This window comes from Convolutriloba macropyga, chromosome 9 (assembly GCF_964194025.1).
Source record: "Convolutriloba macropyga chromosome 9, txConMacr16.3, whole genome shotgun sequence".
Lineage (NCBI taxonomy): Eukaryota > Metazoa > Xenacoelomorpha > Acoela > Convolutidae > Convolutriloba > Convolutriloba macropyga.
In genome coordinates, this window is record NC_134476.1 from 46226665 (window position 1) to 46249702 (window position 23038).

Below are 23038 nucleotides of genomic sequence, written 5' to 3' on the forward strand. Positions count from 1 at the left end.
TGCAAAAAAAACTTGCCCCCAGCAGGTTTCGAAACATTGACCTCCCGATGCAGTGTCGAGCGCACTAACCACTTCGCTATGAGTGACTAAATTTTGCTGCCTGCAAGCAATTATATATTAGCAACAAGCTTTAGTTCGCAGTGAGAGCAATAGAGATCACTGAAAATGATGAGCGAAAGCGTCAAAAAAGTCACTTGAGAAGTCGAAGAATTTTCTAGAAGAAAGGCGCAAAATTGTCAAGCAAAAAATTTGCGTAAGAAAAAAGACACACGTTTACAATAATTGCTATGAACTTCGTTCAAGAGAAAATAATCAGAAAGCTTAATATTTTGAAGACCCTAGGGCCGGAAGTTAGGTTCCAAAAACTGTATGCAAGTTGAACTCAGAAATTGTTCTATTTAGCAAAATTAGAAATTTACTTAACCATATGGAGCTGAAATGAAAAGACAACACTCTCATTCAATAATACTTGCAACTAACATGCTAAAAGTTATGCAATTAGGGTGCTCATCAGACTTCGATTTGACGGAAAAGTTTTCTTAGCCTTCGCATTGAAGAAACCAAAATATGGAGGTAATGGTCCTGGTAACCAGATAGTGAAAAAAACTTACAGATACCATTTTTCAAAGCTGAAATGACTATTTAGAATTCAAATTCTCTGGTTCAATATTGATAGGCTTTGAAGCCCTGAAGTAAGTTACTGTATTAATTCTCTGAAAGTTTCAGCCCTTTTCAGCGCAATTTAGCGCATTATAACAAGGTAGGTTTTGAGCTGGAGAATTAAATTACAATATGAAAGAAACAGTCTAAATTAGTACAATTTTTAAGTAATTTTCAGCAATCTCCAGGGCCCAAGTTTATTTTTAAATGAATATGTTGTTAAAAATTGCATGTCCATTTCAGATAACTGGAGGGAGAGTGGACAGTGTGTGGTTCCATGATGAGGTGGCGAAAAAGTACGACCATCTGATCAGACATCCACCATGCACCTGTGGAGTCGGACCAAAGTTAGTAACATTCACCAAAGAGTAGTCCTCTCCAAAAAGGGGGAAACTAAAACTCTTGAAAGGGTACCAGAGAAAGTTAAATTAAGCATAAACCAATCAACTTGGGACAATTTCCTCTCGAAAGACACACGGGGCAAATAAATTCAGAGGGGACTGTCGGCTAGATAACTTTTTATGTGCATTACGAGACCAATGTGAGCAAAGACAAATTTCAATAAATTCTGCGTTTTGTATCGAATGACTAAAACGTCACCATGTTTCACAATTCTTATATATTTTCAACCTTGTTTTTAGTTACGCAAATAACTAAAAAACTTTAGTTACGCAAATATAATAATTTTAGTTACGGAACAAACTTAATTATATCGTGGAAAGTCTTACATTTTGTCATGGGTATCAGGGGATAAAAGTAACTCAAATACAGGATTTTCAGCAGGCTTTTAATCTAAAATTTGAATGCCCGATTTTAATGCCTGACAAATAAGGCTATGTTTTCTGCTGCTCAACGACCACTCCGCGCATTATGGCTTTTTTTCTTGCGTCATAAGGCCGCAACGGTATACCTGACCGATACGGAAAAATCTGCCCGATGTGTGTATCTCTTGGTTGATTTTCCAATACTAACACATTAAAAGTGCAACAATGTTGCAACAAAATATACTTTAGCAGAATCGGGCCAAAATGAAGGAATTACGCAACCTTTTTTCGCAAAAGCAGCCAAATTTTAACCGCGGAACTGAGATACAAACTGTATACCTTATTTTTTGGGCTCTCGGTTTAAGTATCTCTTTATCGCAATAACGTAACTGGATTCCGCGCTGAATCTATCTATGTCTCATTTTGGCACTAAATGTATCTATAATCCGCAATTGTGCCAAATTTAATGTTTAAACTGCTCTTTTGAGCATGTAAAAGTGAGCCTGTAGCTTTGCTAGCTGATAACAATTAAACGTGATCGAAAATGGCTAAATGTTTAGTAATAAACCCTGTAGGGTTCAAATTTACCCCAATGTTTTTATTAGTTCTGAATGACTCAATTTTTAAGAGTGTTCAGATGATCTGGAATTTGTCGAGAGTGAATTTGAATCTTTTAATTTCGCTCTTCATTTACCGTACATCACTTTGTAAAATTAATCGAAATAAATTTTGGATTACCAAAAATTTTTGTTTAGCTATGTTAAACAATTTCAACTTAAACTTAGCTATGTTAAGCAATTTCCTTCCCATGTGAATTTTTTATCAATTCTATCCATTACCAGGCAATTGCAAAAAATGTGTAGGGTACATTAATGACAACTGTTTGATTAGTGAACGAAGTTATATGGATCATCAAAGCAGCATTTTTATAAAAACAAAGGAACTTAATCTGACGCTCTTAGGAGACGGATTTTTTCAGCATTGGCTATATGCTCCAAAAAACTCTGTCACCGAGTGCCTATTGTCAGGTTTCTCTTATTTTTTCTAAAAATTCCCCTTATCTGGCTTTGTATGATGGTCTCTATTGACTGATGTTTATTGACAGGTACCTATATAAGAGTGTCTATTTCCAAGTGTCTATTACCAGGTGTCCAATATTTTTTTCGGAGAAATCCCCTCATTGTTCTTAAGTGATTTTTAACACGTTGAAGCTCTTTTGAATATCTTTAAGAACAAAATTTTACAACGGATAGGCAAGGGGCTATTGACAGGAGTTATTGCGTGTAATTTTTTCCAAAACCTCCCTACTTTCGGCGTTAGCGGTTGTTGACACTTTTGTTGATATTTATGAAATTGATGAGGTTTGCGATCAAGGCAAAGTAGTTTGCAGGTTTTCAACAAAAACGTACACAAAATATTGCTATCAGAAACATCAAAATGTTAGGATTAACGCAACAATCTCTCTACAACGATCTCGCTTTTCTTAAAAAAACACGATACTTTCAGTTTATATGCAATGTTCTGGGTTTTCTGCATATTCATATATATATATATATATATATATATATATATATATATATATATATATATATATATATATATATACATATATATATATATATATATATATATATATCTGATTGCATATTTTTTTTGGGATGTCATTCCCAGCTGAGGTCTTTGGGATATCATTCCCTTTGAGATGTCATTCCCTTTGAGATGTCATTCCCTTTGAGATGTCATTAACCTTTGGATGTCATTCCCAGGTGATCTTAACTGAATGTTTGCTTTGGGATGTCATTTGGGGGTCTGGTGTTGAAATAGATACAAGAACAGTGCGATAAAATAGTCCAGGACTCGTCGACTAATCTTCAACTTGAAAATATCAAATTCGCTAAAATGGCGAAACCACTTTTTCTAAATATAGTTACTAAGCTTATCTCCTAATTTTGCTCATTTTATGTATCTAATTTCCAAGCGATTTTTACTTAGGTGGAAGTTTTGGGGTATACCTCTGCGTCGTCATGGTATTCTCGCGCGAATCTTAATGGAAATTTATTAGCCGTACGCAATTCATGGATTGCTGCAATTCACTGATCTTTAGGGTAATAAAGTAAATTTGTGTTCGCCGTCATGCTTCCCTATGGGGGACGCAGGAAACGCTCAAAGTAAAGTCGTTTGATATTTTCCGCTAAATAAGTTTGGCATCATTGGCTCACTTTTGTTATATCATCAATTAAGTTTGAATTTGACTTCTGTTGCAGGGATATTTCGTTTCTGTACGACACGGCCAAAGTGGAGGACAAACCGACCCTGCCAACCCCTCCCGCGGGTGACAAAAGTGCCCCTCGGAAGGATGCATTGGAAAGACAGATGATTTCACGCAGACAACACAAGGCCGGAGGGGGTGTAATGGGTGGTGGGGAGTTGCCAGAGACACTGATTCCGAAAGAGTTTCATTTGGTACAGTCCAAGGCAGCACTGGGGTTGGAATACAACAAAGAGTAAGTTAAATATTCATTTTATTGAAGTGAAGTACTCAAATCTTTAAAATGTAATATCCCAGCTTGTGATATATATATATATATATATATACATATATATATATATATATATATATATATATATATATATATATATATATCCAGCTGACAAAGTTGATACTTCATCAGAGCTTTGGCGCAACGGTAGCATGCCTGGCCGCGGTGCTGGAGATTGTAGCTCCGAGTCCTCTAAGCGGTAATTCTTTAGCAGTATATGGAGTTAGCTAATACCAGTTGGGTTGTTACAAACACATGTTGCCCTAGTTAACTGAAAAAGGATACTTTCATAAGAGTTATACTAGAGCAATTTTTTGCCATGACATGTAGCATGAAAACAAATAATATATAGGCAAGTATTTATGAAATTGCAAGAGCGGATTTTGAGCGGATTTTGAGCGGATTTCGAGTGGATTTTCAGAAACAAGATCTCGACAAAATAATCCAGAAATGTTAGCCATCCAATGGCAAGACACACACACACACAGTTGTAAAAGCCAATTAGCACTGTCAATTGAAATTTAGGCTCGCAATTACTGTAGTAAGTAAAAGTTATCAAGATTTATCCATATTTGTCAATATATTTAGGTGTTTCGAGTTGTTGACTGTTTATCAAGATAATGCATTTCCTATCAAGGTGTACCAATTTTCTGCTCCCTGAGAGATAATACATACATTTAGATTGGACTTTCAAAACAGCTGCCTTCTACAATTCTGTGCCAAGATGGTCTTTGATCTCTTGAAAGATCGTAATATCATGAAAGATCGGCAAATTTGTATAAATCTTTAAATCTCCCGCATGAATATCTTGCAATGTGGATAGTATGAGAATGGCTTTTGTTCTAGAATGTTCTCAGTGAAGACGAAGGACCACGAGGAGCATCTCACAAAGTTTCCCTCACTGTGAGTTAATTTTAGTTTTTGCTGCTTATCCATCCAAGTTTATTTCATGAGCAAATTTAACTGACAGATTTGTTTGCGCGAGAGAGGTAGTTTCGGATTTGAAAATGCACTACTTGGAAACTTTTCTCGTTGAATTTTAAAATGTTGCTCTCTTAAAACTCTTCAATAATGCTCTTACAAAATAAACAACAAACCCATGCGGCCATTTATTACCTCCAGTTACATTTTCCATTGTTTTATATCGCGGTATTACGACAGTTGCAGGCGATGTCTGCATCCTCTAAGGCGAGTTTTGAGAAATGATGCCAAATAAGAACAAAACTTTTTCAAATTACAAAGATTTAATCTTATTTTTAGAAAGCCAGTTAGCCGAAAAGAGATAATCGAATTAAAGAACGTGATGGATAAAATGATAGACGCAGTCGGCGCAACTGAAAGCAACATGAGTCGTGCAAACAGCACAATGACCACTAAGCCTACAACAGCCATGGACGAGAAATCCCCCACACAGATGCACAGCTTGCTGACACTTGTCAAACAAGAGCAAGATATTTATAACATCATTTTCCATGAAATCATCCGGCAAACTACTGTGGAGTGCAAGGAAAGAGGGGAGATTTTGTCGGCTTTGAGGCAAAGGTATGCTGGATTGCTGGATAAAGTGCCAAGACATGTGAGGTCAATGCACGCTGAGGTCATGGCGCAGAGGGCTCTGGATCGAAGACTGACTGAAGAACTGTTGAAGTTCAAAAGTGCCATCAACTCTCTCACAAAGTAACGTTTCCAATATTAATAGAAGACGCCAACTTTGAAATTATGATAAAAAATTAGCCCGACATTTTATTTTGACCTTGCAATATGCTTCGCTCAATAGTTATGAAAGAATGGAGTGAAAGATTTTGGCATGTCTTATTAGTCACGTAGAACTAACATTTGATGCAAATAGTTGATCATAATTTTCATTTGATAGCAAAAATTTTTGAGAGAACGATTCCCTAGTCTTAGAACTGGAGTTATGATACGACCTATTAATTACAGGTGGGGGTAAATATTGAATTAAATTACACGGCCAAAGGCCCCAGTTAAATTTGCGGCTAATTCTTTTCGGATCTATTCTGTTTCACCCCCACCCCATCCAGTGTTTTTATGACCCCCAGTTACAAATTATAAGTTGTTATATAGCACGTTAGTATTTAAGAAAATAGCACGTGCGCTTGGGGGTCATAAAAGATTTATGCTCACTAAGCTGGGGGGGGGGGGGGGGGGGGGGGGACAGAATAGATTTTTCTTTTCTTACTAAATTCTGTGGAGGCCAGTCTTTTCATGCCTTAAATCGATTGAGGATGGTCTTTTTTTAATAATTACAGGTCTATACTGGCGTTTTTTAAAGGACTTTTAACCTTTGACATTTGACCTTGACGTACAAAACCGTGAAGTAAGCTGACGTTTGTTTAGAGAGTTGACAGATGTGCGTGAGCGTGAACAAACAATTGCAGAGCAGTCTCGCAAGGCGAAGGAAGAATTGCGAACTTCACTAATCGATTCCGAGAAAAATTCAAGGTATGAATTTAGAACTCAAGTTTGGTATCTTTTTCGTCAGAATGAACTCCGATACAATATTGGCGATATGAAAATTTTTTGCTTGTTTGTAAAATTGTTATCACATTATAGAAAAGAAAACTTTTTCATTATTGTAAACCTAAAAATAATTATTACTCATGTTCCACCAGTCTCTGTTCACAAAATTGCTCATTCTTTTTTTCTCAAGTGATCTTTCGTGGGCAGAGATTACTGTGCGTGAATATTTGAGAGCGGCCGTTCATTGACAGATTTCAAAACAGTCAAGTATAGATGATAGTCTAAGGTTGAGTTCCCTAGTAAAACGAGGATCGGAATTGCTCAATATTGCAACAATTGTGCAGGGACCTTGCAACATTATGCAGCATTATCAGTTGAATAGAAAATTGCCTCATTGGGCCTTTTGGAAATAAAAACAAAGCGTTTGCGTCAAATATTTGCGACGTTTATCATGCAAGAATCTTTTAAGACTCTTGTAAGATTTAATAGTGCGGATCTGGCAAGATAAGCGTCATTGACAAGATTCTTGCAGCAGCTTGCAAAATTTTTTAATCTGATTCTTTAAGAAATTTCTTGATGTTTATTATATTATTTTGTTTGAATGATTTGAAATATTTTTTGTTTCAGGTATAGTTAACCGTATGGTTATAATTTTAATTTACTTGTTGCAGAATATATATATATATATATATATATATATATATATATATATATATAATGGTTCCCGCTCAACTAGGGCTGAAGTGTTGTGTTGTAGTCTACTGACAGAGTACCACGACTTGTACGAGTTACAGAGACAGAGATTGGAGCACCAGATAAGTGTGTTGAGTGAAGAGAAAGAGATATGGAGCACTGCTTGCTACACCATGGCTGTTAAGGTAACACTTAACCTCATTAGTGTACCGATGAATTTTAATCATAATGCTAATTAGAAAATCAGTGAAATTTTCATTCTGCTCAGAATGTAAAAATTAATGCAAAAAGACGCTCTGAATTTACCATGATCAGTCCGAAAAGTGACATGATCAGAATACTTGGCAGAAAGAAATACAGAATGAAAAGATTCTGAATCATTGCTGAAGTTGTCTGTGAGGAAGGTCCGGTATTTTTTGGTATAGGTTTAGCTGTTGCCATTTAGTACAACATCTTTTTTAAGCTCATATGGAAAGGTTATATAAGAAAGTTATATGCTAGCAGAGAGTGCTGACGTTTGTGCTGACCGCCTATTAAACGATGATGGCCACAATTTATTGTGCTGTAAAGTGCAAACAACTTCGTTTAAAAAATTGAGCAAAACTGAAAGTGGAGTTTAGTTATGATAGTGTGGTCAAATCATAAGTTCTAGTTTGTTCATAATCATTAATCAAACATTTTTTTGCTCTTTCACGTTTTCACTATAAAACTTTGCTCATTGGGTACAAAGAGGTGTGCGTTTTGTTTAGATAACAGAAAACAACAGACTGAACACTGCAAAGAGACTGCACATGGCAGAGAAGACATGGGCTAAACTGGCATCACACTACTCTCTCTTCCTAGCAGACAGGGACTGTGAACTCATGGCCAATCTACAGTCACATGCTGACAAGTTAGAATCCAAACAGACACTTTCTTTATCTCTTTTTAATTATTTTACTACCAGACAAATTTTTTAATTATTTGCAATTGTTCAATTGTTCTCATTGGTTTCTGAATCTTAATCTCTTAGTGTCTATTTTGAGTGGCTATTGTTGAACTTGAGCTTAAAAGTGGTGTCAGGACAGTTTACCCAATTCCATTTTACCCAATGCCATTATACCCAATGCCATTTTACCCAACCTGCCATTTTACCCAATGCCATTTTACCCAATGCCAACTGGCCCAATTTACCCCATTGCTAAATTAACCAGAACAACTATTTAGACGACTATAAAATAAATGGCCCGTGGGACTTGATATCAAACTATCACAACCGAACATGGGACTATTTTGTCCACAAATATTTCAAATCATCCTTCTATTAACGACTGCTAATTTGTAATCGGACAATTGAACAAAAAGATCAAAGAGCATTGGGTAAGTTGGTATTTGGTAAAATGGCATTGGGTAAAATGGCATTGGGTAAAATGGCATTGGGTAAAATGGCAGGTTGGGTAAAATGGCGTAGGGTAAAATGGCATTTGGTAAAATGGAATCGGGTAAATTGTCATGTAACCAAAAGTGGTGTCAGGACAGTTTACCCAATTCCATTTTACCCAATGCCATTATACCCAATGCCATTTTACCCAACCTGCCATTTTACCCAATGCCATTTTACCCAATGCCAACTTACCCAATTTACCCCATTGCTAAATTAACCAGAACGACTATTTAGCCGACTATAAAATAAATGGCCCGTGGGACTTGATATGAAACTATCACAACCGAACATGGGACTATTTTGTCCACAAATATTTCAAATGATCCTTCTAATAGCGACTGCTAATTTGTAACCGGACAATTGAACAAAAAGATCAAAGAGCATTGGGTAAGTTGGTATTTGGTAAAATGGCATTGGGTAAAATGGCATTGGGTAAAATGGCAGGTTGGGTAAAATGGCGTAGGGTAAAATGGCATTGGGTAAAATGGAATTGGGTAAATTGTCATGTAACCAAAAGTGGTGTCAGGACAGTTTACCCAATTCCATTTTACCCAATGCCATTATACCCAATGCCATTTTACCCAACCTGCCATTTTACCCAATGCCAACTTACCCAATTTACCCTATTGCTAAATTAACCAGAACGACTGTTTAGCCGACTATAAAATAAATGGCCCGTGGGACTTGGAACTATCACAACCGAACATGGGACTATTTTGTCCACAGATATTTCAAATCATCCTTCTAATAGCGACTGCTAATTTGTAATCGGACAATTGAACAAAAAGATCAAAGAGAATTGGGTAAGTCGGTATTTGGTAAAATGGCATTGGGTAAAATGGCAGGTTGGGTAAAATGGCGTAGGGTAATATGGCATTGGGTAAAAAGGAAAGTTGGGTAAAATGGCGTAGGGTAAAATGGCATTGGGTAAAATGGAATTGGGTAAACTGCCATGTAACGAAAAGTGGTGTCAGGACAGTTTACCCAATTCCATTTTACCCAAGGCCATTTTACCCAACCTGCCATTTTACCCAATGCCATTTTACCCAATGCCAACTTACCCAATTTACCCCATTGCTAAATTAACCAGAACGACTATTTTGCCGACTATAAAATAAATGGCCCGTGGGACTTGATATGAAACTATCACAACCGAACATGGGACTATTTTGTCCACAAATATTTCAAATCATCCTTCTAATAGCGACTGCTAATTTGTAATCGGACAATTGAACAAAAAGATCAAAGAGCATTGGGTAAGTTGGTATTTGGTAAAATGGCATTGGGTAAAATGGCAGGTTGGGTAAAATGGCGTAGGGTAAAATGGCATTTGGTAAAATGGAATCGGGTAAATTGTCATGTAACCAAAAGTGGTGTCAGGACAGTTTACCCAATTCCATTTTACCCAATGCCATTATACCCAATGCCATTTTACCCAACCTGCCATTTTACCCAATGCCAACTTACCCAATTTACCCCATTGCTAAATTAACCAGAACGACTATTTAGCCGACTATAAAGTAAATGGCCCGTGGGACTTGATATGAAACTATCACAACCGAACAAGTACTATTTTGTCCACAAATATTTCAAATCATCCTTCTAAGAGCGACTGCTAATTTGTAATCGGACAATTGAACAAAAAGATCAAAGAGCATTGGGTAAGTTGGTATTTGGTAAAATGGCATTGGGTAAAATGGCATTGGGTAAAATGGCAGCTGGGTAAATTGGCGTAGTGTAAAATGGCGTTGGGTAAAATGGAATTGGGTAAATTGTCATGTAACCAAAAGTGGTGTCAGGACAGTTTACTCAATTCCATTTTACCCAATGCCATTATACCCAATGCCATTTTACACAACCTGCCATTTTATCCAATGCCATTTTACCCAATGCCAACTTACCCAATTTACCCCATTGCTAAATTAACCAGAACGACTATTTAGCCGACTATAAAATAAATGGCCCGTGAGACTTGATATGAAACTATCACAATCGAACATGGGACTATTTTATCCACATATATTTCAAATCATCCTTCTAATAGCGACTGCTAATTTGTAATTGGACAATTGAACACAAAGATCAAAGAGCATTGGGTAAGTTGGTATTTTGCTAAAATGGCATTGGGTAAAATGGCATTGGGTAAAATGGCAGGTTGGGTAAATTGGCGTAGGGTAAAATGGCATTGGGTAAAATGGAATTGGGTAAAATGGCAGCTGGGTAAATTGGCGTAGTGTAAAATGGCTTTGGGTAAAATGGAATTGGGTAAAATGGCAGCTGGGTAAATTGGCGTAGTGTAAAATGGCATTGGGTAAAATGGAATTGGGTAAATTGTCATGTAACCAAAGGTGGTGTCAGGACAGTTTACTCAATTCTATTTTACCCAATGCCATTATACCCAATGCCATTTTACACAACCTGCCATTTCAACCAATGCCATTTTACCCAATGCCAACTTACCCAATTTACCCCATTGCTAAATTAACCAGAACGACTATTTAGCCGACTATAAAATAAATGGCCCGTGAGACTTGATATGAAACTATCACAACCGAACATGGGACTATTTTATCCACATATATTTCAAATCATCCTTCTAATAGCGACTGCTAATTTGTAATTGGACAATTGAACACAAAGATCAAAGAGCATTGGGTAAGTTGGTATTTGGTAAAATGGCATTGGGTAAAATGGCATTGGGTAAAGTGGCAGCTGGGTAAATTGGCGTAGTGTAAAATGGCATTGGGTAAAATGGAATTGGGTAAATTGTCATGTAACCAAAAGTGGTGTCAGGACAGTTTACTCAATTCCATTTTACCCAATGCCATTATACCCAATGCCATTTTACACAACCTGCCATTTTACCCAATGCCATTTTACCCATTGCCAACTTACCCAATTGACCCCATTGCTAAATTAACCAGAACGACTATTTAGCCGACTATAAAATAAATGGCCCGTGAGACTTGATATGAAACTATTACAACCGAAAATGGGACTGTTTTATCCACATATATTTCAAATCATCCTTCTAATAGCGACTGCTAATTTGTAATCGGACAATTGAACACAAAGATCAAAGAGCATTGGGTAAGTTGGTATTTTGCTAAAATGGCATTGGGTAAAATGGCATTGGGTAAAATGGCAGGTTGGGTAAATTGGCGTAGGGTAAAATGGCATTAGGTAAAATGGAATTGGGTAAATTGTCATGTAACCAAAAGTGGTGTCAGGACAGTTTGCCCAATTCCATTTTACCCAATGCCATTATACCCAATGCCATTTTACCCAACCTGCCATTTTACCCAATGCCATTTTACGCAATGCCAACTTACCCAATTTACCCCATTGCTAAATTAACTAGAACGACTATTTAGCCGACTATAAAATAAATGGCCCGTGGGACTTGATATGAAACTATCACAACCGAACATGGGACTATTTTGTCCACAAATATTTCAAATCATCCTTCTAATAGCGACTGCTAATTTGTAATCGGACAATTGAAAAAGATCAAAGAGCATTGGGTAAGTTGGTATTTGGTAAATTGGCATTGGGTAAAATGGCATTGGGTAAAATGGCAGGTTGGGTAAAATAGCGTAGGGTAAAATGGCATTGGGTAAAATGGAATTGGTAAATCGTCATGTAACCCTTAAAAGTAAAGGTCATTTTAAGCGAGCCAAATATCTTGAAAACACATATAATCGTTGCCTTTTCTTTCAAGAGTTTGTCATACAACAATTAAGATGTCCTCTCTTAGGCCCTGCTGGGCTACTAAAAATACTCGGTTCTAGGCATTTTGACTAGCTGTTTTTATTTAATCTTATGTATAGCTTTAACTCTGACTTCAAATTGTTTTTATCTGCGTTCAGGTGGCGTGAAATAATCTCAGAGATGAATTACAAAATAGCGGCTGGAGACAAGAGTTCAAAGGTCAAACTGATGGCCCTCAAGGACGAAATGACAGAACGATGTGTGACTTACTCCAAGACTATGCTGTGAGAAAGTATTATATATTTTCCCAATAATCCTTCATACTAATACAAAATTGGTGAATTTTGTAGGGTTGATTCGGAGACAGAGAGCAATGTCTCTTTGTCCTCTGTCAACTCGTAAGTTGGTAATGGATTGTGCTAGAGTGCATCAACCTGTGTTTTTAGATAAAGTTTGTGTCATATGTTTTGGATCAGTGTTTGAACCGTGGGATAGATTATTACGTTCAACTAAGACTATTATTTTTTTAAAAAGCTATCAAACAAAAACAACTCATCCTTCAATAATGAAATATACTATAATTAATCATTATAAGCAGTTACTGGAATAGAATACTCTCGAGAATACTTTCAAATAAAACATTCAAATCTATAGCATCTTAGAAATTTTAAATTCCACTAACCTATTGTAAATTGGTTTCTAAATTGGTTATATTTGTCAAACTACGTACTAGCTTGATTACAGTCTAACGCCCCAACCAAATGGAACTTGAACTGAATTTCAGTTAATGAAATAATTTTTCTAATATTTGCAGTGTGAAATGTCACAAATTAATCAAATTACGATGGTTTTTTATCGCGAATTATAAATACAAACAGTCTGTTCGACCATACCTTTTTTCATAAATTAAGAATCAATGCTTCTAAAAACTTAACAGTTTAACGTTTTGTCCGAATTTGATAATAAACAGCTGAGGGAGAAATATGTATACTTTTCTTACCGAGTGTTTTTCAAATTATAAAAATTACCGATGAATTTTCAAACAGAAGGGTTTTTTTCAAAAATTGAAAGTTGCTGACCAATTTCCATATAGAGAGATTTTTCAGAAATTAATAACAACTGATCACTTTTCATACGAAAGGGGTTTTTCGGAAGATGAGAAAGCAGTTTCTTATTCTTCACCAAAAGAACGCCAAATCTGCTTTATCCTAAACTCATTTATTTTGACAGCTTAAGATGTTGGTTTTTAAGTTGGCTCTGAAAAATTTTAAAATTGTTTTTGCAGTTTTATCTAAATAGTATAATTGAAGTTGTTTTATTATTATAACTTACATGAAAACTCTAACTTATAATATAGAAAATTTTGCAAAATACTTGTATGTAGATGTTCTCCTTAAAAAAACAAAAAAAGTTTTATAAGCAAAAGTATAACGTACAATTTTTTTTTCATAATGCAGTTTGTCGAACTATGCATGATTTATTTTGAAAATTTTTTCACCGCCAGCTTACTTGTGCTTTTAAATGCGTTTTTGTATGTCGGTTTAAAAACAATTAAAAAGAATTTCCTTTACTTGCTTTTTGGTGAACCTAAGGAAATTCTATCTCTTAAAAATTTAAGGTTTAAAGTGCAGAGTCTGAAAAGACAAACCACCCGGACTTGGGTGGGTCGTTAACTCAGCACTGAATCATACTATTATCATCATGATATTTACTATTAACAGAGTTCTGATCATGGCACTTTTAACTCGGTACATCATGACATTTTCAATTCCTTTTATGCTTTTTATCTGGCCATCATGACTTATAAACTGTATGTAATCTGGCCATCATGACTTATAAACTGTATGTAATCTGGCCATCATGACTTATAAACTGTATGTATTCTGGCCATCATGACTTATAAACTGTATGTATTCTGGCCATCATGACTTATAAACTGTATGTATTCTGGCCATCATGACTTATAAGCGGTATGTATTCTGGCCATCGTGACTTATAAGCGGTATGCATTCCAGCCAGCACGCATTATAAGCTACATGTATTCTAGCCAGCACGCATTATAACCTACACGTATTCTAGCCAGCACGCATTATAACCTACATGTATTCTAGCCAGCACTCATTATAACCTACATGTATTCTAGCCAGCACGCATTATAACCTACACGTAATTCAGCCAGCACGCATTATAACCTACACGTAATTCAACCAGCACGAAATGAGTCAATTAAAATGTAAACAAATCGGAACTTTAGCAAACCATGCCTTATTTAACAAAACGCAAAATGCATGCTCAATAATCAATTAAAACTATAAATATATAATTAAATATAAATATAAATACATATTAATATCAGATAAATATAAATATACATATAAAATAAAGAGTCATATCAGTCTGATTTCGTATCAGTCTGATTGAGTTCTGTATTGAATTGATTCTGTGAACGTGAATTAATTCTGTGAAAATGAACTGATTCTGTGATCTTGAACTGATTCTGTGAACATGAACTGATTCTGTGAACATGAAATGATTGTAATTGGGTATTCGAGATGTAGAGGTTGAGAGGGTATTCCACCAAGAGGATATTCGATCATGAGCTGACATCTACGTGTTGTTCATAAATTTTTCAGCCGTCCTCCGTGAGTCTGGTGCAACTGAAGCCGTTGACAATTCTCTCCACGTCCCACATCGGACATTTATGAATGACTGGGAAATTAACAAATGAATTAACCGTTTAAACTGCATGCTGAGCAGAATGCCACCGTTTATAGATCATGCTGGCCATAAAGAGTCCAATGATGATTTCAACTGCACATAATGCCTACAATTCAAATATCCTGAATCAGGACTGAATTCCTATATGACCCGACTCCGGGCACTTTCATCAAATTTCAAAAAGTGGCCAAATACCCCCCATTTTTGTAGAATTTAGCGAAAAAGAATAAGTAATTTGCATACAGTTCTTTCGTAACTAAATCTAATTTTTCAGCCAATTTTACAAAATTTAAGATGCATTCTGTGGAAAACGATGGCTCAAATGAACCAAATGGTCCGTCCAAATTTGGTAGCGATGGAAGTGTGCAACGCTCCCGAACAAACGCCTGTAATATCACAGAATATGTCATATGAAAAATTATGTAACATTTTTTGAGTATTTCTGATCGAAAAGAAAGTTTTTTTCATAAAAAGGCGCTCAAAGAAAAAATTCGGATAATTTTATTTTTTACATGTCAGGGGTTTGTTTTCTTCCTCTTAGCCACCATTGAACAGTCTTCCTCTTTTACCGGAAACAGAAAATTTTTTATTTATGACAAACGACTAACGTCGGACTAACGTTGCTTCTAACAATAACCGCAGTATAGGGAGCCTTTAATTTGATTGAAGGGGCGTGGGGTCAACTTGGAGGATGCCGAGCGCGGAGGTGAGTGAATTGGATGGGAGGGCAGAGCATGCCCTCTCAGGGATGAAATGAAGTTGACGAGATTGTGATCGGGGCATGAATTGGGGGGGGGGGGTAGTGTTAGGTGTTGAGTTGGAAGGGCAGTTAAGCGAGGGGGTCAAACTCCTTAAAAATCCTGAGTTTTTTCTAAAAGATATTCGCAGAATCACATACTTACAGACTAGTACGCCGTGTGGCTCTAAGAGAACGAAAAACTGGTCAGAAATATATAGGTCAAACTCATATAGAAGACCAAATGACTTTTATAATTTCCATAAACTTGAGGGCAATTAAACATGAAAACCACAAAAAATAAACAAAAAGGACAAAACATATATGAAAGGAAAGAAGTATAAAAGCTTGTTAATATTTTCGGTTGTATTACTTGCCTAAATCGCAATCCAATTGAGCAACTATCGAAGTAATCGAGTTGATCGGAGTTATCTCTCAAGTTTCATTCGAAAACATTAAAAAAAGAAAAATAACCACTTGAGGGCAAACAAATTTTCTCCCCTTTTTCATGTGTAATCGAATTTATAGTCGTGATATCACTTCAATACTTGCTCTGTCCAGTTGGATTTATGATCAGCCGATGCTCAGTTTCTCCCGTATCCGATTTGGAATTTTGAAAAATTTTGATTAAAAATGTTTTCTTCACTGAAATAGTAAAGCAAGGAAATCTTTTATTGAAATAAAAAAAGCAGTAATTAGGATCAAAAAACGTTCCAAACCCATATCTTACAGTTTATTGAGACCTCCTTTCCCCCTTTTTTACTTCATTGATCACCTATAGAAACTTAGTATTGACATCAGAAGATCTTAATTAAAAAAAAATGTTTTTCAACTTAGATCCGCTTTTCTCTACGGGTGCTCTTTTAATCTTATAACATTCATTCTCCAAATATTTCACAATTGCATAATTTCATGATAAAACCACCCAGAAACAAAAATAGTGCAAGAATTAATTCGTACACATACACGTCAGTTGTTCCTTTATAGAAAAAAGGTTATTCCTGATTTGTAACGTAAACATTGAAAAGAATTAACAATTTTTGGTTTTTAAAATGTTCAAAATTGGGACAAATAATTTAAAACATTTGAAAATAATTTCTTGCCAAAAAAAAACAAGTCTCAACCTTATTTTGACTCATATTTTGATTTCCTTAACCTTTTGATAGCTAAAATTTTTTAACCTTTAATCTTTATCATCTTTTGATCCTTTAGATTTTGATGAAAAAAAATGAAAAAAAAAGATTTCTGATCTCCATCAATAAAATTTCATAGAGATAAAGCAGATAGCAGGAAAGAGACTTGAAAATTCTCCAACAAAATCATGTTGTTTTCCTATCTAAAAATGCTCCGTAGGTATGAAAAACATACCTGAGTCAAACAAATTGGCTTTGCTGATCTTTATTACACGATACTCTTACTGAGGTTTAGCCAGGCCGAACAACTGCCAAGGAAAACTTACTTGTTTCATCAATAACGTTTTGCTTGTAAGCCTAATGTGCTAAGAAGCTAGAGATATGACGTGAAGCTAGAGATATTTTCACGAAGAGCAGTCGGTTGACCTTGAGTGAAAAGTTGTGAGAAAAGTTTAAAACTCTAAATGTTCGCTTGAAAAGAACAATCTTTCTTTGCTGTTGCAGTCTTATCGCACAAGATTCCAATTTGAGTGTTATCTTTGATTAAATTTGCTTTTTACTTTATTTATTTTTTTTTCTATTGTTATCACTCGGCAATGGAGATGAAGGCCACATCATCATCAACGTCCAAACCCATAGCTTCAGAGATTGTCGTGATTAGTATTCAAGACACAGAATTAAGTGTATTGAAAAAAGAAATCGAACTCTTGAAAGCAAAAAATAACTTACAGGACGAAGAAATTAGGGAACTAAAAGCAAAGCAATAAAATATTAATGATCGCCTGAGAGCGCAAGAGAGATACACGCGCAAGGACTCGTTACTAATCGTTAATCCGCCCTTCGATGCTCGACAAGTTTGTAATGTAACGCACGAAACTTTAAAATTTTTTGAGAAATTCGTTGGGGTCGAAATTACTGAGGACAGTATCAAAGCGTGTCACATTATTCCCAATTCCGGAAACGAGTTTCAACTGTCAACAGTAATTTGCAAAATTATTTATTTTGCCGACAAACAAAGTGTCTATGAAAAAGAAAACGACTCAGAAAAACAAAAAACAGGATAAACAACAAATTCATCTATCTAAACGAGCCCCTACCAGAATATGAAGCTCAGATCAAAAACGAAGCAAACAAACGAAACATGATTACTGCAACACACAATTGTGCAGTTTCGGTTTTGAGTTGAAAATGGTAAAGAAAAGGCAAAATAGAAGATTTGGACTCAATCACTGCTATAAAACGAAAAAAACATTTCGAAATGTCTTCTACTGACGACGTTATCAACTCACCCGCATACAAATGACTTAATATTCAAAAAGAATAAAACAAACGACATCTCACAAACTCAGTAACTGTAATAAAAAGCTAAAACATAACTCAATTATTTTTGTTTGGTTTCTTTAATGTGTATAATATGAGCACAACTCAAGATTTAGGGTAGAAACTTATCGCCAGCTTTAGGTGAGTAACGTTTTGATCATGTTTTTTAAACCTTTTTTGCTCATTTCTTAATTTTTGTTTTAAATTTCATAAAGTCAGCTTATATATGTATAAGATAACCTCAAATCCAACTAAAAATCTTTAAAAATTGTTTCAGCCCTCTGCATGTGATTTCCGCAGGCAGCGGCCTGTCGGTTGTGATTTACGCAACCATGCAGACAGGGCACAGGAGAGCAATGAAAAAGAATGTTTTGATTTGTTGTTGGTGATTTCCGCAAGCAACAAATCAAAAAAAAACAATTAAGCACTGTTATATCAAAATAGTTGGTAGTTTTATACAAGAAAAAAAACCAGACTGCAATGGCAGGGAATTGATAACGAAAAGTGTCTCTACGTCAACAATGACAATTAAAAGAACTTTTAATCCTGTACAGTTCCAATTTGTTCTTCAAAACATTCGATCCGTGTCTAAGAACCTAGATGAGTTTGAAGTTTACATTAATAGCATGTCTCAGAAACCTGAAGTAGTTTGCCTTACTGAGACTTTGTTAAATCCTAGCTACAACAATAACTGTTTTTCTTTGAATGGCTATCAAACAATTATAGCCTGCAATCGTAAAAAAATGGTGGAGGTGTTGCATTCTATTTGAAAAATAACATAAATTGTCAGATAAGTAAAAAATTAAATACGAATTCCGTTCAAATACTAACAGTCGCCATCAAAACCATAAAAGAAGAAATCTGGTTCTCATGTATTTACATGCCACCAAATTGCACTAATGAAGCCAATTTATTGACGGTTGAAAGATATCTCGACAGCCTAATGGTTGACCCAGAAACAAAACACGTACTTTGTGGGGATTTTAATATTAATTTTTTAATAAACAGCAAAAAAGGCGAAAGCTTAAAAAGCCTATTAGCCGGAAACGGTCTCAGTATATCAAGCAATAACGACCCAGCGAGGGTATCAAATGGCAGAGGTACGGTCATTGACGCAATATATTTATAGAAACTAAAGTTAAATCAACCAGTATAACAGATCATCACACGGTAGAAGGGTCCTTTGACCTCGATGGCAGTCCAGAAAAGTATTTTAAAGCTCTAAAAAGCCGCAATTGGCATAACCTAGATAATCCAATTACAAGAGAAAGACTCGAAAAGGATCTCAGGTATCAATTTGAGGTCCACAGAAGTAGTTTAGAACTCTTACCAATTGACAAAGCCTTCAAAAAATTTCACGAATTGCTCACTGAAGCATTAAACAGTCAACTTCCTGAAAAATATCGTACACAGAAAAAGAACAAAAATTGGATTGATAATGAGGTTAAAAAGTTAGCGACGAAAAAACGTAATCTTAAGAAACTGGCAGATACAACTGGAAGTCCACAAATTCACGAAAATTTTCAAAAACTTGTAAAAACCTTAAATCTCTCATCAGATCTAAAAAACAAACTTTTTATCAAAATCTACTTAAAACCGATTCGGTAAAAAACAAAAAATCTTTTTTTGAGCTTTACAGATCTTTAGCCGGCAATTCAGAGTCCTCTAAATTTTTCTGCTCGCAAAATAAAGTAAAAGAGTTTAACGAGTTTTTCTCAAACATTGGGAAAAAATTGAATGCCGAAATTTTAACAAGAAGTGCCGTTACGATATGAAACCAGAGTCAAAGTATGTTTCGAAAATCGATAACTGAAAATGACGTAATGTACGCTATCAACAACTGTAAAAACAAATTTAGCCTTGATTGCTATAACTTGAACTATTTTTTCATTAAAAAAGTTTCTGACTGTTTAGCAGCTCCTCTACAACACTTGTCCAACAGATGCATAGTACTTGGACAATACCCAGAGAGATTGAAAATAGCAAAAGTTATGCCGTTCTTCAAAAATGGAAATAAAGATGACCCATCAAATTTCAGGCCCATCTCGTTGCTACCAATTATAGGGAAAGTCTTTAAGTGGATTATATTTGATCGAATTTAAAACTACCTAAACGTTATCCAAATTCTCTCAGATTCACAATTTGGCTTCAGGCACGGAAAGAGCACAGTTGATGCCATTGCAACCTTAATAGAGGAAAAAGATCAAATCTCCACAACAACAGTGAAAAAACCAAATGCACCTTTCTAGACTTAAAGAAAGCTTTTGATACTGTCGATCACAACATTCTACTGCAAAAGTGTTATAGATATGGTCTGCGTGGTCCAATATACAACATTTTAAAATCATATTTGTCCAAACGAATGCAATATACTTTAATTGGAGATAAGAAGTCCAAACTGAATCTTATAGAACTAGGCGTGCCACAAGGATCAATTCTTGGCCCTCTTTTGTTTATTATCTACATGAATGACTTAAGTTTGTCCCAGAAAAAATCGAATGTTATTTTATACGCCGATGACACTGTTGTGAAGAGCAGATGTTCTGCATCGAAAATTGACGATGATCACGACAGATCACTAGATAAGGTCAATGATTGGCTCATAAAAAATAAACTAACACTGAACAAGGAAAAAACAAAAAGCATGCTTTTTGTAAAGAAAAATCAAAAAAATGTTTTGTCAAGAACATTCATCAAAAACACTAAAATTGAAGAAAAAGAAAGTTTCAAATACCTGGGCATCACGATAGATAATGATCTAAGTTTCTCAAAGCACTCAAAGCATGTGGTCACAAAACTTTTGTCGAATTGTTCTATATTTTATAAACTAAGAAAAGTTTTGAGAGAATCACAGATGATAAAAGCGTTTAGAACATACATACAGCCAAGAATTCAATACGGAGTCCTGTTATACGGGTCAACAACAATCACAACTATTAGGGAAATAGACAAAGTTGTCAAACGTATCTTGCGGCTATTTTTTCATCGAAAAAAGTTTGAAAGCACTTACGAAGAAAGAGTAAAACATAGGATCTATTTAGGCTCAGAGATACATGCCTATGAGGTACTTAAGCAAACACTAAAAAACATAAGGGGACAATGTAATATTTCACCAATTTCAAAGTGTTTCTCAATGCAAAATTGCCTTAAAAAAAGCAAGCGGTTGATTAAAAACAAATAAATCAAGGTAAAAAATCTATTTCACAGTTTTTCAATAATAGTTAGGATAAGGCGGGTCTTAAGAATGCTTCTAGGTTACAATGATGAAATAATAGAAAAGATTGAAAGCATGTCTACTGCCGGAACAAAAAATTTCTGTCATCAATTTCTAGATAATTATATTTTGGGTAATGAGGACATAGTCAGACTGTTGTGTGAGTTTTAATATCACACCTCAAAGGCGTTCCATAACCAGAATAATGTTTTTCACTAGGTTTAATGGAACCTTGAAAAATAGTGCTTCCTCTTTTTTTTTCTTTCTTCATTTTGAATCACTTTCATCCAGATAAACTGAACGAGACACTTGAGAACGGGCCATCGGCCCAATAGTGCTCTGCCACAGTCAAATATGTGATTTTATTTGTACAGGTAATTGTGAAAAGCTACTTATTGACTAATGGAAACAATTTATTATTATTATTATTACATTAAGTGGCCTTAAGTGCTTGAATTTGGGCATCCTTTTTAACCGGTTTGCTTAATTGTTCTGATTTATCTGGGCTTCAAGTATCTAGCCAGGTTTAGGTTGAACAAATTCAGCTACCTTATAATTTTAAATTATGCGCAATATACATTAGTTGTTCTCTATCACTCTCCTTATAAAGTCGATCACCGCTTTCAAAGATTCCAACTATCATTTCGGTCTCCTGCGGCTGAGTTGGAAGAATCTGGTCTCAATAGCTGTTGGGGTGTCGAAGCTGGCTTAATTACTGAAAGATAATTGGCTATTTTTTTGCTGAGTTTCACCAGAAGAGCGTTGTTTGTTTCGGAGAGCAGAATCAAAGGTTCTTCTTGCCTTTAGTTTAGTCTTGATTGACAACATCACTGTTGTCGAGAAACACGACAGTGAATACCTACAACAAAGGGCCACTATAAAATACTTTCTCAGTAGAAGACGGGGAGATATCACTTGTTTCTGATCCCAAATATTAGCAAAGGAGACAACAAAGTCACAGTCGACTAAGAACTCTATATAGAGAAGATGCTTCTGAGGTTTCAAATGATTGATCGCAAACCTCCATCTACAAATATGAACTTAAAACTTCAATCAGCACACAAAAAGGACAGTGAACGGGATCAGAGAATCTACAGAAGCTGGATAGGATAACTTCTATATCTGGTAAAACAGATGAGGTCCGATATCGTGATCACTATTAAAGATTTGTCAGGACACAGGATTTATCTATATTATGGAGACAAGTTTAAAAAAGAAGAAGCGGACTGCTCTGTAAACCAAACAACAAAAAATCAATTTCTTCAAGATCGAAATGGCTTGGGGCAGCACTCAGCTGCGTTGGCATGAAGTAGGCCAAAATTGTTGATTACCAGGGCATGGTAGCAGCCTTTCGGTTAGAACATTACCTGCAATAACTTCTATAGCATTTTGGCATTCAGCAGAAGCACCCAATAGCGACTGCTGATGACTATCCGATTTGATAAAGCTTTTCATGAACTAGTTTGCGCCTGAGGAACATACGCATGGAATCAAAATTTCACTTTTTTGACAGAACAGAATATGGGAACATTTTAGTTCTCTAAGTTGTAACTGACAGGAGGGCACCCTACATCCTTTTGAAATCGTTACCAGTCTCTAAGCTGGAATACTCTTTAGAAGTTTGGGCGTAGCCTATACCGAATTA

General features: G+C 35.5%; 1 protein-coding gene across 5 annotated transcripts in view; it reads left to right on the top strand.

Moving 5' to 3' along the window:
• Positions 1 to 23038, top strand: part of LOC142345804 (axonemal dynein light chain domain-containing protein 1-like) — a 211410-nt gene that overhangs the window by 119489 nt on the left and 68883 nt on the right. For 4 of the 5 annotated variants that reach the window (XR_012759355.1, XM_075398173.1, XM_075398175.1 and 1 more), the window contains exons 3-11: positions 904 to 1007; positions 3689 to 3928; positions 4811 to 4867; positions 5225 to 5641; positions 6323 to 6427; positions 7203 to 7323; positions 7888 to 8030; positions 12431 to 12556; positions 12623 to 12670. Coding sequence is in view for 4 of the 5 variants with exons in the window: in XM_075398173.1 (XP_075254288.1) it covers positions 3798 to 3928; positions 4811 to 4867; positions 5225 to 5641; positions 6323 to 6427; positions 7203 to 7323; positions 7888 to 8030; positions 12431 to 12556; positions 12623 to 12670 (1148 nt within the window). In the remaining variant the exon portion in view is untranslated. The remainder of the gene's footprint in view (positions 1 to 903; positions 1008 to 3688; positions 3929 to 4810; positions 4868 to 5224; positions 5642 to 6322; positions 6428 to 7202; positions 7324 to 7887; positions 8031 to 12430; positions 12557 to 12622; positions 12671 to 23038) is intronic. The other variant, XM_075398174.1, reaches the window with a different exon arrangement.